The sequence below is a fragment of the Pelmatolapia mariae genome, linkage group LG15 (genome assembly GCF_036321145.2).
Source record: "Pelmatolapia mariae isolate MD_Pm_ZW linkage group LG15, Pm_UMD_F_2, whole genome shotgun sequence".
Lineage (NCBI taxonomy): Eukaryota > Metazoa > Chordata > Actinopteri > Cichliformes > Cichlidae > Pelmatolapia > Pelmatolapia mariae.
Genome location: NC_086240.1, coordinates 15175446 through 15190948, shown reverse-complemented (window position 1 = coordinate 15190948; position 15503 = coordinate 15175446). Strand labels below are relative to the sequence as shown.

Below are 15503 nucleotides of genomic sequence, written 5' to 3'. Positions count from 1 at the left end.
GATTTTGGTTTAGAACAAAAACTCCTACAGAGCATAAAACACAAACAAAATCATTCCACCAGGACAAACAATAGCAGTGTGAAAGAGCAGAAAAAACATCACATGGATCAATCACTTTGACAGATCCATACATAACTCTCTAATTTGGACCAGACACTCTTGGCAGTCATTTCAAAATCGACTTACCCTGAACTTCACATAGAAGAAAAAACTTTGATCTCGACTTCAAAATGTAAACCGCTGCTTAAAAATCTTCTCTAAGATGTTTGTCTAGCTGATGGAGAAGCTGCGTTTAGTCCCCGTTGCTTCCAGTAAAGCACCCACAACTGTAATAAGAGCGCGGCAGAGTGTGGCTTTGGAGATGTGCGTGATATTTTGAAGTTCCAGCCCCTCCATCAGAACGCGCGCAGCCCAGCGCTAAAAGCGATGCTTTCAAGTGCTGCTCGTACACATCTCCCAACATGCAAACACGAGTGGCCCGATGAAGCCGGTTTGTCAACAGGTGTTTTTTTCCCACGTCAGCAGCTCAACCGCAGTTTCATTTTGCTGGTATTTAGTTTGGCTGAAGGCCAACTTCTAGCATCAGATATACGTTGAAATGATTGGCTATATGACTGGCTGCTATTAGCAGTTTAAAGCTTTAACTAACACTTACTGGAATACCTTTAGTTATAATAGGCTTAGTAACTCCCTCCAAGTCAAACAAAATCAGTTTGTTTGTTTTAAATTAAACGTGTTGTTTTTTCAACTTGTTAAGTTAAGAGAAGTGGTTTGTAGGGGCAAGATATGCTTAAGATAGATATAATTAGCCATCCATCCATTCACTTCCCCTTATCCTTTTTCAGGGTCGCGGGGGGCTGGAGCCTATCCCAGCTGTCTTAGGGCGAGAGGCAGAGTACACCCTGGACAGGTCGCCAGTCTGTTGCAGGGCTTACACAGAGATACAGGCAACCATTCGCACTCGCATTCACAGAGTTTCCAATTAACCTATGCCCACTAACTGCATGTCTTTGGACTGTGGGAGGAATGCAAACTCCACACAGAAAGACCCTGGCCTGATGGCGAAATTGAACTCAGGACCCTCTTGCTGTGAGGTAATAGTGCTAACCACTGTGCCACTGTGCTGCCAGATTTAATTAGCTTATATTTTTTATTTCATAATGATCACTAGAACAAAAAATGATGTATTATTTACATGATTTCCCCAGTGTTTATACAAGGTAGTCATGTCTTCTGTTGAAGGCCTTTGCATAAGTTTGACTGTTTGCCTGTTATCTACCATGTTATGACTCATATTTCACATATTTGTAATATCACCATAAATGCTTAGGAAAAGATCGCAGCATAGTGAACAGTTTTTATCCCAGAGCCATCTCTGAACTTGACTTATCTCATCCTTGAACTCGACATACTTTCACCCAAACGGTAAGCAAAACAAATTTTGGAACTTCTGGCATAAATGTGCTGAATATTTCTAAGGGTAAAACGTAAAAAGCAATATTTTAAGTAGTTATTCAATGAATGTTGCTTTTAATTCCATTATGTATATTGCTGCACAGGAATAAAATGACATTACTTATAATACTTGGATTTTTTGAAAATACTTTTTTAAAATACTTTTTTATGCTTTTTTTGTCCTGTGATGGTAATACTTTTATATGTTTCTAATTTCTTCTTGACTTTTTGCACTTTCAGGAACAGTTGTTACACTTCATCAGCTGACAATAAAAAAAGCATTCATTAATTTGTTTATTCAGGCACACCCTTGCTGTCCAAGTTCAGGATAGGATAGGAAATACAGTGCATTAGCCATGTGTCTCATTGTTTAACATGTGCTGATCTAAAGAAGCAGAAGAAAAAAAAGAGCAATTGTCTCATCTATTGATGCAGTGTATCAGTGTCTCAGTATACATATTACTGTGGGCTATTTGTTGCTGTTCTAAAGAAACAATGCAGTACATCCACAAGTTTGCTGCACTGCCGCAGGAGAATGAAGAACAAGTATACGCACTCATTTCATTCACTGAATCAGCTTATTTCCACTGAAAGAACTCAATATGAAGAACACTGAAATAAAATTACAAAACACCATAACATATAAGCACTAAGTAGCAACTATGTATAGGATACCTAAATGCTGACATTGCACAAGAAAGAACTAATCTTATTACGTAATATAAGAGAGGCTTGTTGATAAATGAGTGTAGACTGTTTTGTAATTTTACAAATTTTACAAAATTTTAGTGAGGTTAAAATGTCATATTTCAAAGAGCAAAAGCAGTAAATTGAGAATCTGGATGAGTTTTCCCTTTCCAAACTCTTACACCTAGACCAAAAATAGATCTGTCATATTTCAAATAGGTTATATTTGACAGATATGAGCATTTCAGACTGAAATTAGATTCTCTTTTGAGGAAGTGACAGCTGTTCTGTAATCATTAATTAGCTGATGCGTGTGCAGTTCAAAATTCCGACATTTTGCTTAACAACTGAATGCAGCACGAGGCCATGCCCAAACAAAGTTTTTCAGCGGAAATGACGCACCGCTCATGTGGGTTTCAGAGTCTGCTGAAAGTCGTTTTTTTATTTTTTTTATTTTTTCCAAATTTCTCTTCTTTTATTTGGCGAGAAGTTCAACTCAGTCTTTCCATGCTGCTCAGTCGAGGAACGTAACCGTTAAACCACCCCTGTCTGGGTAACTCAGGATTGTGTTGATTTTTTAAAAATAATAATAATAAAGCAGAGCAACTAGAAGCCACGTTGTAGCATGATGAATTTTAAAGAAAGCTCGATTTTCTCCACTTCTCATGCTCATACATAATCCACCCTGCCCGAAGGGGTGGGACTGGCCGCGAATCACTGGTTTAAACACTGCACATGGGATTCATTTATGCGTTCACATTTAATGTCCCATTTTGTTTTTATTATAGTATTATCATAACGGGTATACCCCTTACAATGGTGGTCAGACAAACGCAAAAACACGAAAAGTAAAGCATCAACCATCACCACGCAGTCATTAACCCATCTTAAACGTCGTTTTCACTATTTCAATTACCATAACGAAGTCTACCAGAACTATTGTTTATAAGAATAAATCAAATGTGGCCTAGAGGCTTTAGAGTGTTACTTAAACTTTCAAACCGTCTCTACTGAAAAGCCCACAAACCGCAACTTAATTTCTTTACAAGCACGCCGCCACAGACAGAGCGAGATCTTACCATGATTACAGTGTTTCTCGTGGCTCTATGGGGAACAAACCGGTCAAAGGTAGCCCACTGGAATAGCCCTCATAAATGAAGTCTTTCAGCGTGCTGTGCCGCTTCTCTCAGGTAACTCTAACCTCCTCAGACATGCCACTCTGCAGCGGACTAACTAATAAATATTTAGTGCAAGCTTTACAGAAAAGAATTTCAAGGCTAACTTTTGCAGTACGCCAGTTAGATGCAATTGAGTCTGAAACTTTTGAAGTGTTATTTTTTTCCCATGGTAAGAAGGGGAAGGACGCAGCTGGAATCTGCCCCAGCTAGGTAACACCCCGAGGCTTTGAGCACCATGCCACAACAGCTATGTCACTGCGTTGTGTAACGGCTGTGTATTAGGGTGCATGCTGCGAGAGAGACTCCCCTAAAAGACCCAGTCTGTGCGTTTTTGTCTGCTTTAGGAAATACCAGCATGTTCACATCCGCTAGGTGGTTTGCACTACCTTATTCTTTCCCTTTCTTTTGCAGAGCCTTTGTGTTACTATAGACCCTTGCTTTAAAACCAGTGCTAGTCCTTGCATGCCGGACCCTTTTATCTACACATAACAAGCTCTGTGTACACACAACACATCAAAAGGCATGCATGGCATTAACAAATACATGCAAATGCATTCCTCCTCTTGGGTTGTCTGTTTTTCATGACTTATTCATGGGCCACAGAAACTGAAACCTGCCTCATTCTACAGCCTATAAAAAATTTACACCTAGCCTCACCTTGTTGCTTGTTCCTTTTACCAATAACAAAACAAATAGGGGAACTTACCCAGTGTAAATGATTTACCAGTGCATTATAATCCAATATCTAGAGAAAAAAGAAAGAATAAAAAGTTGAAACTTCAAATGTAATAGAATGCAGTGAGACAAACTGTGGTCTTTCACATGCTTAGCTGAAACCTGCTTAACAGTTTTGGAATTTGCAAATTCCAATTTGTTAATATACAAAAAAGCTCTCGATGTGTAGCAGGTCTGGGCACATCACCTTAGTCTCTGAACCCTTTTACTATGGAGCGACATTCTGCATGTTGTAATACATGCAGAATGTGGTTTGGCATTGCCTTGCACAAATAATGAAGGCCTACCCTGAGAAAATGCTGTGTGGCTGGCAGCTTTATGCTACTCCTTCACAGATGCGCAAGTCAGTGAACAGTGTGCAGTGTACTAATGAACCCCCGTACTCTCTACAGATGCTGGTTTTTTGTACTCACTCCTCTGATAACAAGCTGGATAGTCTCTCTCCTTTTTAGCCTAGAAGACATCCATCTGTTCTACAGAGAATTTAAAATTTTGATTTGTTAGACTAGAAACCTGTTTCCCACTTTGCCTCAGTCCCCCTCAAATAAGCTTGGAACCAATAAATGTGGCAGCATTTCTGAATCTTGTTTATGTTTGTTTTTTTCTTTCCATTTTAAATGTTTAAAGTCACATTTCTGAATGCAGTGATCCTGAATCCATGCAGTGATTAACAGTGCTGGGAGTGCTGCTTGAGGACTCGCAGATGACCATCCAAATAAGGTTTTTGGCAGAGTCCCAGGAATTCTGTGGCCTATTGAATATTTTGAAATTACGGTAGATGAAGAAATTTGCAGTTTCTGTGTGTTTGTGTGTGTGTGTATGTGTATGTGTGTGTTTGTGTGTGTATGTGTGTTTTTAAAATTATGGATCCTTTCCAGTCATTTGCTGCCCCTGTTCCAATGTTTTTGCAAGTTTGAACTTGTATCTAATCAAACATTAGCATAAGTTTTAACATTCTATATGTTCTAAAAAATAGTTTAAATCAGTATTTTCTGATTATCATTTGTGTAAAATTCTAAGATTATTTGAAATATGTGTATACTCTTTGAATCTTTAAATATAAATTGTACTTTATATGAAGCTTAAGCATAAATTCAATGAGGAAGATCTGTAATCACTCATCTGCCTGCTTTCCCGGGTGCTAGTCTGCCTTTCTGTTCTCTACATCACTACTGCTTTCCCACCCTGTCTATCTCAATACTGTTATTATTATTCTCGTCCAATCATTTTCTTGCTCACCTTCTTTGGGCCAATTATCCTCCACTTTGTGTAGTTTAAATCTGTGCTCTCTGTCATCTCCCTTTCAGACTCTCATATGTGCAGCCCACCTCCTCCCCATCTCCACCTCACAGACACCTTAGTCAGACCTTCACTCAAGCCAGTCTTCACCTTTACCAACACCAGTATCTAGACTCCAGGGGGTCCTATCCTAATTCCTATCACCGCTGGGATTTCTTTCTGCCATGGTGGGTCTAATCAACAAATACATCAATTTCTCTGTCTCAATAAATCAAGTTCAAATTCTTCCAAGTGATCTCTTCTTATCAAACTGGGATTGGGATGAAGATGGGTAACTAAACTATATTTGTCTGTGCAATTCAGCATCAAAATATGAAAAAAAGTCCACTCAGCAAAATTCACACTAAAGGGAGTGGAGGTCCAGTTTTTCCGGTTTGGAGCTGATTAAAGAAATAACACATGGAAAAAATAGAAAACCTTTTAGAAGCTATGACAAAAAAAGAGAAAAAGAAAACCACCATTCAATGTCTCTTTAGTAGTGCTGACTCCTCAAATTGACCCAGATTGCAAGGATTAGCTTAAGAGCTTGTTATAAAGTGACAATGCAAATGCTTGGCGGGATGATTGAATTTTCCTGATGAGTCACACATTCTGTTTTACTTGGCAATTTGGCTAGAAGTATTATGTGGTCTAACAAGACATTCTATGCATTTTCAGATAGAGTAACAGCAATGAGCAGATTTACAGTGTGTGTCAAGAATTGTTTCAGTCCTGCCCTGTGTGTCATACAGTTGCAGACATGTTTACCTAGCACCCGCTTGCTACAAACAGCCTCCTTTTGTTGCAGTGAGCAGCTCCACTGCAGGCACGTGCATAGAGCTGCTTTGTTGAGGGAAAAGAAAGAGTTACTCATTCTTTGTATCCACCTACATTTCCTTTGGAAAAGAATTTGAATTGTCAGGCTTCTGGAGCCAAGCTGACAGTCTTCGTTTAGAAAAAAGACAGTATTAGATTCAATGTAACCATGGAAGACTCAGTTCTTACACTCATTCCCATGTCTCATGTCTCAATTTGTTGGTTTCTTTTTGTGGCCTCTAAATGTAGAATAACTGTTAAGAGTGACTTCAGGGATCAAAATGACACATATACGAACACCTCACCTCTAATGTATATTTGGCAAACAATAAGAGGCTTATTTAAAAGCACACAGTAGGCTAAAGAAATACAATCAGTGGGTTTTCTTAGGAATAGTAATTATCGGGTTTAACCAGAATTTTCTAAATGCTGCTCAACCATTCCTTGCATTGCGGAGAGTGAAAGAGAGACTGTAAAACTTTGCCCTTACTCATTGGCTCATTGTAACATAAGATATGTCGCACATCTTGTTTTTGTGCTTGCAAATGTATAATTAGCATTTGACTGGCACTTCTTTTCAACACCCACCAAATCCAGAGAAATTTCTGTGTCAATAAAATGCAGCAATGTTTGCTTTTCTTCAGCCGTGCCTGTCCCTCCCTGCCATTCCTCCGTTGCTACTCATTGCTAAGCAGACATTGCAAACCGCCAACTTTCAACCAGCATGCCTACAGAGACCGCCTTGGGGGTACTTAGGAAAAATAACAGATTTCAGACTTGATGTAACTCCATTGCTCCATCCACTGGTTGTTGATGCGAGCTGCACCCGTGCAGGGTGAGCCCCAGAGACTGCAGGAAAGATATACAGTCTATACAGTTTGCATACACGCCCTAGGCTAACTGCTGAGGCTTGTGGATCCTGCACACATTATTCTAAAGTCACATAAGTTTGATAATTTGGGGGAGAATAAGGTTGTAGCAGATCATAAGAAATTATTGCGAGCTGGCGGGGTTTCACATGCATACTCTTTAAGTATATATGCAATTAGTTAGATTAAAATGAGCATATTGCTTTTCTATATGATTTATTTTGCAGGCAGATAGTTTGCTGGCCTTCTTGTCTTTGAGAGTGCCTAGTGGATGCTCAGCTGACTGAACACCCCCTCAGTTATAAGATAAAAAACACGCTGATTCACTACTGCTCTGTCTGTTACTGCCAAGCCATTTTCTCGTATCAGCAATGATATCTATGTGATTTTAAGCTTGAAGTCTTGCCATTCAAAAATGTTTACTGAGATGAAAACAATGAATATATAATTTCTGAAGTGCCACAGATGTTTTCACAATACAATATAGTGTTTTTATAAAGCATATATTGAGTTCATTCTTCACTCTCTGAAATATTAACCCCCTCGTTCCCACGTCCTTGGAGCCAAGTTTCTTCTGATTTGCTGTCCCTTGCACTCCAAAAGCCACTACAAATAAAAAAGGGTGTTGCAAAACCAGTGTGAAGCCTGAGCTTCTGGTTCACAGAGAATACGTGCAACTCTGCTGAATAAGAATGTCCACCATTGTATAGGGATGAAATAAATTAAGGAAAAGCAAGGAAAAGGTCCTGTTAAGGTTAACTTAGTTTGAAGTTTGCATTACATAACCAATATGAACATGCTTTCTACCTACACAGTTCTTGACTGTCTGACCTCAGCTGCTCCTAATTATAGAGTTTACTGCCTCCTGATTGAGCTGCAAACTCCCTAAAAGAGTTCTTAATATGTACTGAACAGCACTTTGGCTTACTGATTTTAATGCTTAACAAACCTGGCATGCACTGCTGTCAGTGCAATGAAAGGGGAAAAAATGCAGGAATATTTTTGGTACATGTGATATTTTACACTTAGTAATTTTAAAAAAAGAGGAATATGAAAAGAAATCTGTCAAAGCTTGTTTGATGCCATGTGACGTTTCTAACTTACTAGCACTATTCACTGCCCATAAAAGCTACCCCGATGTTTTATTATTTGGAAAAATAATTAATAATTTCTTATGAAATAGAGTGATAATGCACTTAAATTAAATAAATAATAGAGTGTTCCCTCTGGTAATCTTAGCCCAGAAAAAAAGAATTTTGGATAAATGTTACAAGCCTTACTTGCAACCAGCTCCAGGCAAACAAACCACATTTTGTGAGCCTGGTCTCGACCGCCTGCCTTTCAAGAAATATGAGAAATGTCAGTCGAGGTCAGAGGTCTTTATTTTTACATTAATTTTCACTGGTAAGAATTAATGGGCTGTTTGTCAAAACCTAAGAGGCTGCTTCAGTGGAGTCAGTGTCGCATTAATGCTGATGAACTCTCTTGCATTCCCAGCACATCCTTCCATCAGACAAATGTATGTAACTCATGCAATCCCCGTTAAGTAATAATGATAACTAGCAATGTTCCTTTGCATAATTATCACCTGATATTGCTCAAAACAATTTTAATTCGATTTAGCTGGGGGAGATATTTCTACATGAATAAAGACAAGGAGGGGTGCAGCGTTTATGCTTTTATGCATGAGCTCTTCTGTTAAAATGTCCCCAAACACAGAATTTACACAAGGTTAATGACGGTATAGATTTTCTTTTCACAGCTGTGATCCGGATCAAACTTTACTTTTTAGGGCAATTCTGGTTTCTGCCAGCTGCTCTGTAGTTATCCTCTGTATTCGTTACGTAAATGTTAATGCGATGAACTGCAGAGCCATATATAATCCTCTTTTGCTTTGTCGCTGCAGGTGAAAGCATGCATATCTCTTGTACTCGTAGACATTTGAGTCACTAAAAGAAATGAAGGCAAGAGTTAGTCCAAACACCACATTTAGAAAAATACTGCACCACTCCAAACACGAGTTAATTTCAAAAACATTTAAGTTTTATTAGAACAGTTAACATTCACCTTCAGTAAGTTTAATAGATTTTCCGACTACAAAAGCGCTGTGTATTTTCTCCTGCGAGTCCCTATTCTGATATATTTGATTTTGTACTACTAATTACACCGTTTGCTACACACAATTACACTTCAACTTTTCTAAACACTTAATCTTAAGACAAAAAGTGATTAATTCACAGTTTTTAAATTTGTTGGTAGACAAGCTGGCATTTATTTCGTTTTTAAAAGATAATGCCCAGCGTTCAAAATTCTACAAGGAAAACGAGACAGCAATAACAACATAATGAATTCTACAGAACTACAAAAAAAATCTCCCTTGTGAACCTGGCACTCTTTCAGTTTTTTCTGTTCCTGTGTGAAAATGAAAAATCTCATCCAGGTACAGCACAGCTGCGTCCATTTCCAGAGCCTATACTCAAAATAACAGGTATCTCTTCCAAGGCAATTTCAACTTCAGGAAGAGTTATCATCTTATAACTTTGAGTTGCACTGAATATTGAGCTGTCAGCTAGGTTTTGTGCCCTCTTGGTTGTTGGCTGTAAAAAAAAAAACAAAAAAACAAAACTTCATACACAGAAGCTTAGTGATGAGTATGTTTCCCATTGTCAGTTCATAAATGACCCTCTGAAAAAGCAAATGGTGTTACGATACCACTATAACCATGCTTATCTGCAGGATGAGCCTTAGTGGATGTCAAAGTGAGCATCGTGAGATTTAGACTGACGCTCTAGTATGACTGAGGGCTCATATAGCAGATCATCCTCTCCAAGAGTTGAACTGTGATCCAAGTTGACAAAGTTGGGGATGTTGAAGTGAGAAAGAAAGGTGCACTCTCTGTCTGTCTTGCTCTGTTCTATTAGTCCAGTAAGCTGTTGGTGGACCCCAGCCTCCTCAATGTCTTCTTCCATCTCGTCCATCCCAGAGGAGCTGACACCTCTGTTCCGGTTGAAGGTTCCCTGCTCGGCTCGGGCCCCGGTGTGCTTTCCAGCTCTCTTTTCTTCTACTTTTTGCTTCCCGTGACCCTTGTCTTCCTCATTGATGTAGAAATTAAAATATGAACGGGATCCTGCTAGCAACGGACGTGAGAAGGCTTTGTCATTTTCATCCTGGTGACCATCAATGTCTACCAGACAGCTTCCCGGTCGATGACGCTTTTCAGCCGAGTCTGGGTTACTGTTAAGAAACAAAGAAAGATCCGGAGTGAGATTACAGCAGGAGAAAGCTTTAAAAATATGAGGGGCATTTATTGTCATTTTTGTCCTGAATGTAACCTTAGTTCAATAGAAAAAATAAAGGAGGATTTTTTTGTTCTCCCTTGCTTTTTTGCTTCTGTGTCTGGAAATGGATTCTTAAAATCACCCAAGCTGAAAAAAGAACCAAGCAGGGGTAACTACTTACTCCACCTTGGTTTAACCACAGAGCTTTATTCAGTCTGACATTATATAAGTGACTTCTCACCAATTTCCAGTTCTGGTTATTATTTTGAAATGGAAAATGTGCCTTTGACAATACGAAGCTCAACGCCAGTTCAAATATCTTTTGTAAAAAGCGCAATACAAAGTCAGTAAAGAGGCAGTTGAAAAATTACAGGCAAAACATGAACCCTAGACTCATTCACATAATGGTTTGTATTCATTCTGTATTTTTCTTAAGGCTAACTGTTCCCATCCAAACGACACAAGAGGTCACGGATGAGTATGAAAGTGATGTGCTACGGTTTGTGCAGTCATCACATTGTAAAGTAGTTAAAAACGTTTTGGAGATTTTGGACCAAGGTGTATAACAAAACCACCACCATCACTGATGGATGATCCGTTGTGGGCCATCCCTGCAGCAGCATTCTCAAAACTAGAGGAATCATTGTCAATGAGCGATGAATTGATGGTGGCCAATCGCTTTAAGTTAATTTATGTTGGGCTTTTTTTTATTTGTCACTCATCTATATATGTATTGAGCATGATTTAATTATATTACAATGTCTTACAACATACAGTACTGTTCAAAATGCCCAGCCATCTCTCATTTCTTTATATTTTGCTTTGAAGGAGACAGACCTTCTTGTAATTTTTCTAAAGTGCTCTTGAGCTATAGCTCTCTGGGCTTTCTGAAGGTCTTTGATTCAGAAAGCCTGGAGCGCTATAGCTCAAGAGCACTTTTTAATTTCTTTGGATATTAGCTGTTTTTCCAATCATTTTCAGGCCAGTCCTTGTACCTGATGATTTAAAGAGGATTTCTGTTTTTTTGTTCAGCCACTTAACACTGATCTATGATTCATTCAAGCATTAGAAGGACCTAAATCAAGAAATGTGTCAGTGTTATGTCGACATGTTACAGACAGTTTAGCAAAGAACCTATTTTAAACTGTAGCTTTGGGCACTTTGTTATTAGCAGCCTGTCACACATAATTTTTTCCCATTGGTTATATTTTCAAAAATGCCAAAGATGCGGATTTTTTCACCAATAAGGTAAATCCCAATGAGCTGTTAGCTGAAAACTAGGTATGTCTTGGCAAGGTTTGCAGTGTGACCATAAAACATGAAAAAGAAACTGGACAAATGGAAGACAAAAGAAGAAGTGGGAAGCCTAAAAAATAATTTACAGCAGAAATCTGGCTTAAAGAACTGACACAGAGTGATACATCTAGCCCTTCAGTTGATCCATTTACTATTCACTGAAGCCTCATTAGAAATTATGTCTGTGGAAGGGTGGCTGTCAAGAAGCCACCCTTCCATTGGGAAACAAGGAGGAAATGCTGAAGTATGCCAAATTACACATGAGATGGACTGAAAATACTTGGCAACAAGTCTTATGGACTGCCAGACTTCAATGTTATTAAAACAGTGTAGGATCATCTTGAGAAAGAATGGAGCAAAAGGCCAACATCTAAAGAAAGGCTTTGGGATGCCCTTCAAGGAGCCCAGAGAGCTATTCCTGCAGACTGCTTAAAAAAATACCAAAAAAGCTTGCTTAAGAGAGTTCAGGCTGTGGTGAAGAATTAAGATGGGCATACCAAAAATTGACTTTCAAGCTCATTAGAAATGTCCAAACTCTGTTTCTGCATTACAAACTGTATTTGTTTTGCACATGTTTCAAAAATGTTTACACTATTTCCAGTTTTTGTAGCAAAATACGAAATAATGCGGGGGTGGCTCAAGACTTTTGCACAGTCTACTGTCAGAATAGCATCCCTGAAACTCATCAGTTCACTCTTAGACAGCCACCTAGATGAGAAGTGCTAAGTGCTTATTTCCTTGAGCTCTCCACAGTGCTTAAAATGTCCTTGTAGGGGGAAATGTGAAAGTGGAAAGAAACATGGGCTCCAGCCTGCTATTATACCCACTCTTGATGTGGCGCTCCTGTCTTTGTGAGCAGAGTGAGAACAAAGAACATGAAAATCACGAACACAGCGAGTCCAACCCAAAAGCCGATGACGATGGAGTCTGAAAGGTCAGAGAAGGAAGAATCTTATTAGTACAATTAAAGACTACATTCATCTCTGCTCTTCTCATTTTCTGTGTGTGACTTTTATTCTCAACTGGAAGCCTCACTCTGAGGACAGAATTCTTAATTATGTTGTAAAGAGTGAAATTTCGTTCGTCTTACATTTGATTAAAGTAATGTTTGGCATTACAATTTGGTCCCATTAATTGGCTTGACTATTAGGCTTCCACTGGAGTATAAAACGGCACTACAGGTGCTGCACGAACTAAATCTGCTACACAATGTTGCTGAGTAACAGACAGCGTTCAGCTAAAGCAATAAAGATTGCTTTAGCTGAAGATAATGCAAGGAGTAAGGGGGACCAAAGGGTGATGAATCATTTAATTAAAAGTGCGCTGGAAGGCATACACATAGGCTACACATAACACAGCCATAGACATAAACACGGCACAATTTAGAAGGAGATCAGAAACAATGGGAAACGTCTTAGTAATGTGTTTGGCTTACATCTGTGCGCTTTGAGTCCCTCGAACGACACGGGCTCTTCGTCGTCATAATATTCATACTGCCACACATAGTCACTGCGACGTGCGCTGGTTTGGCTCCGGTTGTGGAAGTCGGACATTTCAACCTAATTTTTTTTTTCGTGATTTAACAGCAGAAGACAAATCAAATCAATCCAGTCAGAACGCCATATGAGTGAGACGCTATAGTATCCAAAACGTTTGCAAACAGGCAATCTCCAGGAATGTTAGACCTTTCTACTGTTGTTGAAAATAAATTCAAAGGCTGGACATTTGGGGAATTCCCCGAACAACTCCTTGAACGTTATTTCCGTTAATAACGTAATTACAAAGCGACCAAAATTTGGTAAAGAGTAGAAAAATCCACCGCGTTACCGTTACGCAAAAACTCTATCCATCCTCGTGTGAGTCCTGTAAGCGAAGCAACAGCCTTTTGGGGGGCTTCTCAGTGCGCATCACCCTTACCCAACAGCCTCTGTACTGGTGGCTCACTTACTCCCGGAGATAAAGAGATTAAACTGCAAGATGCTCGTGTCCTCGAACCCATGCCAAGGCATTTGCAGTAGGTAGACTAAATGTACTGAAGACACGTACAAAACTGCCGACTGAAATTCTTCTGTGTACATCGATCCAATAGGATTCACCGCTTGAATGAATTAATTTATGTATTTATTTTCAACCAAAGTTGTGTATTTAGATAGATACTTCAAAACTGGTGCACTTTTCCCTTAGCCTAAACGTGACAAACCAGAGTCATTATATAAAGTATAATTGATGTTTTGGAGGAGAATAATAATTTACGGCGCAATGAATTGAATAAAGCACGAAGTAGATTTACAATGTAAGCCCAACGCAGCTAAATAGCCTGGTAATACTGTAATGATCCATCATAACATTTTGGAATAGGACAAAATTTGTCTAATGAGACAAAAGCCACAGGTAATTACATGTTAATGCTCATCTGGAATGATTCATTAGGGGTCAGTGTGTGGGCTCACAAACACGAGGAACTAAAATAAGCTATTATTACAATGTAGAATTTAATTATGCTGGCTACATATTAATTTTATTCAGTTCCCTGATTTGTTCTTGTCTTTTCGCTCAGTAATTACAAAGTGCCAATTTTCAATATGCTTCACAATTATGTACTTTGGCATGCCCACATTGCAGTACAGTATTTTAAAAGTTATTCAAGAATTGAATTTAATTATTTTTCTCGAAAGAAAATCATTAAAGGCATTCATTGGTGATAGTCCAATTCAAACTGTGATGCCAATTTCAAAGTTTAAAACAGGCAGAAGAGGTAAAATATGCTGCATCTATCTATCTATCTATCTATCTATCTATCTATCTATCTATATATATATCTATATATATATCTATATATATATATCTATATCTATATATATATGTATATATATATGTATATGTATATATATATATATATATATATATATATATATATATATATATATATATATATATATGCACCATAGGATATTGATCAGCCAGTATCTTTCCTGAACTTCAACATCATGTCTTAGTACTCCGAAATGGCTCTCATCTGTTTTGACCCATTATTGATAAAGTCCAAGATAAGTTTTATGAAAAATGTTGGCCAAGTTTATTAATCTCCCACCCACCGGGTTTACTGATGGGATACACACTCCGACTTGCATCCATTTTAGTTTAATGAAGGGTTGTTGAACTGCTGAAAGACTGTGAACAGAGCCACAGTGATTAATGGTTCAGAACCTGATTGTACCAAAGACAATTTCAAAATGTTAGGATGTTACTTAGTGAGTTAAAAAATGTTTATTAAAACCCCGAAATGCAACCTCATGTAAATCCTTCTTTTCATCTTTAAATAAATCAGACAACCTTCTTCATTAGTCCCACATTACTTTAATTTATGAAGTACCTCTTAAGCAGATGCACTTCAGCCAGTTTATGTAAGCTTTCGTGCCCTCGTGGTCCACCAAAATGAATTGTTCACATTATGAAAATTACAATCACCAGAATGATCACAAATGCATATATATTAAAATCTTGGTGCCATTAGTGTTCTCAGTCTGCTTTACTGTGTTGAAAATTTTATGCCAGTGCAGGCCCAGGGTTTGAAGTACTTTCTCATTTCAGGCTGGCAGCCATGGCTTAAGTCAGCCAGGTTTCTTAAGGGGACAAACCCATCAAAATAGGGGGAAAACTCACCAATAGCCAGAACTGGCTGTTGGGAACAAAGTTTATTAAAATTGGCAGCTTGAAAATATAGTCAAATAATATCACTTAAGTAAAAAAATAAAACAAACCCCCCCCCCCAGCACTTTTAATTCAATTCAAAGTTAAATTCAGTTCTATTTATATAGCACTAAATAACAACAACAGTCACCTCAAACCACTTTATATTGTAGGGTTAAGACCCTATAATATTAGAGAGAAACTCCAATCAGAGGACCCAC

The 15503-nt window shown here is 38.4% G+C and overlaps 1 protein-coding gene across 1 annotated transcript; it reads right to left on the bottom strand.

Moving 5' to 3' along the window:
• Positions 1-9683: 9683 nt before the first annotated feature.
• On the bottom strand, positions 9684-13509 carry LOC134643601 (melanocortin-2 receptor accessory protein 2A-like). Its single transcript, XM_063496061.1, has 4 exons — positions 13420-13509; positions 13028-13151; positions 12420-12519; positions 9684-10252 (listed from the first exon to the last, which is right to left on the bottom strand). The coding sequence occupies exons 2-4, from the start codon at positions 13143-13145 to the stop codon at positions 9763-9765; spliced, it is 708 nt and encodes a 235-aa protein (XP_063352131.1). The 5' UTR covers positions 13146-13151; positions 13420-13509; the 3' UTR covers positions 9684-9762.
• Positions 13510-15503: the final 1994 nt, after the last annotated feature.

Bases quoted from the DNA above. Each gene is read 5' to 3' on its own strand.
- LOC134643601 (XM_063496061.1), bottom strand. From the start codon at position 13,145: ATGTCCGACTTCCACAACCGGAGCCAAACCAGCGCACGTCGCAGTGAC. The intron at 12,520-13,027 runs GTAAGCCAAACA...CTGACCTTTCAG, and splicing joins GGGACTCAAAGCGCACAGAT to ACTCCATCGTCATCGGCTTT. The intron at 10,253-12,419 runs GTGGGTATAATA...GTTTCTTAACAG, and splicing joins ACAGGAGCGCCACATCAAGA to TAACCCAGACTCGGCTGAAA.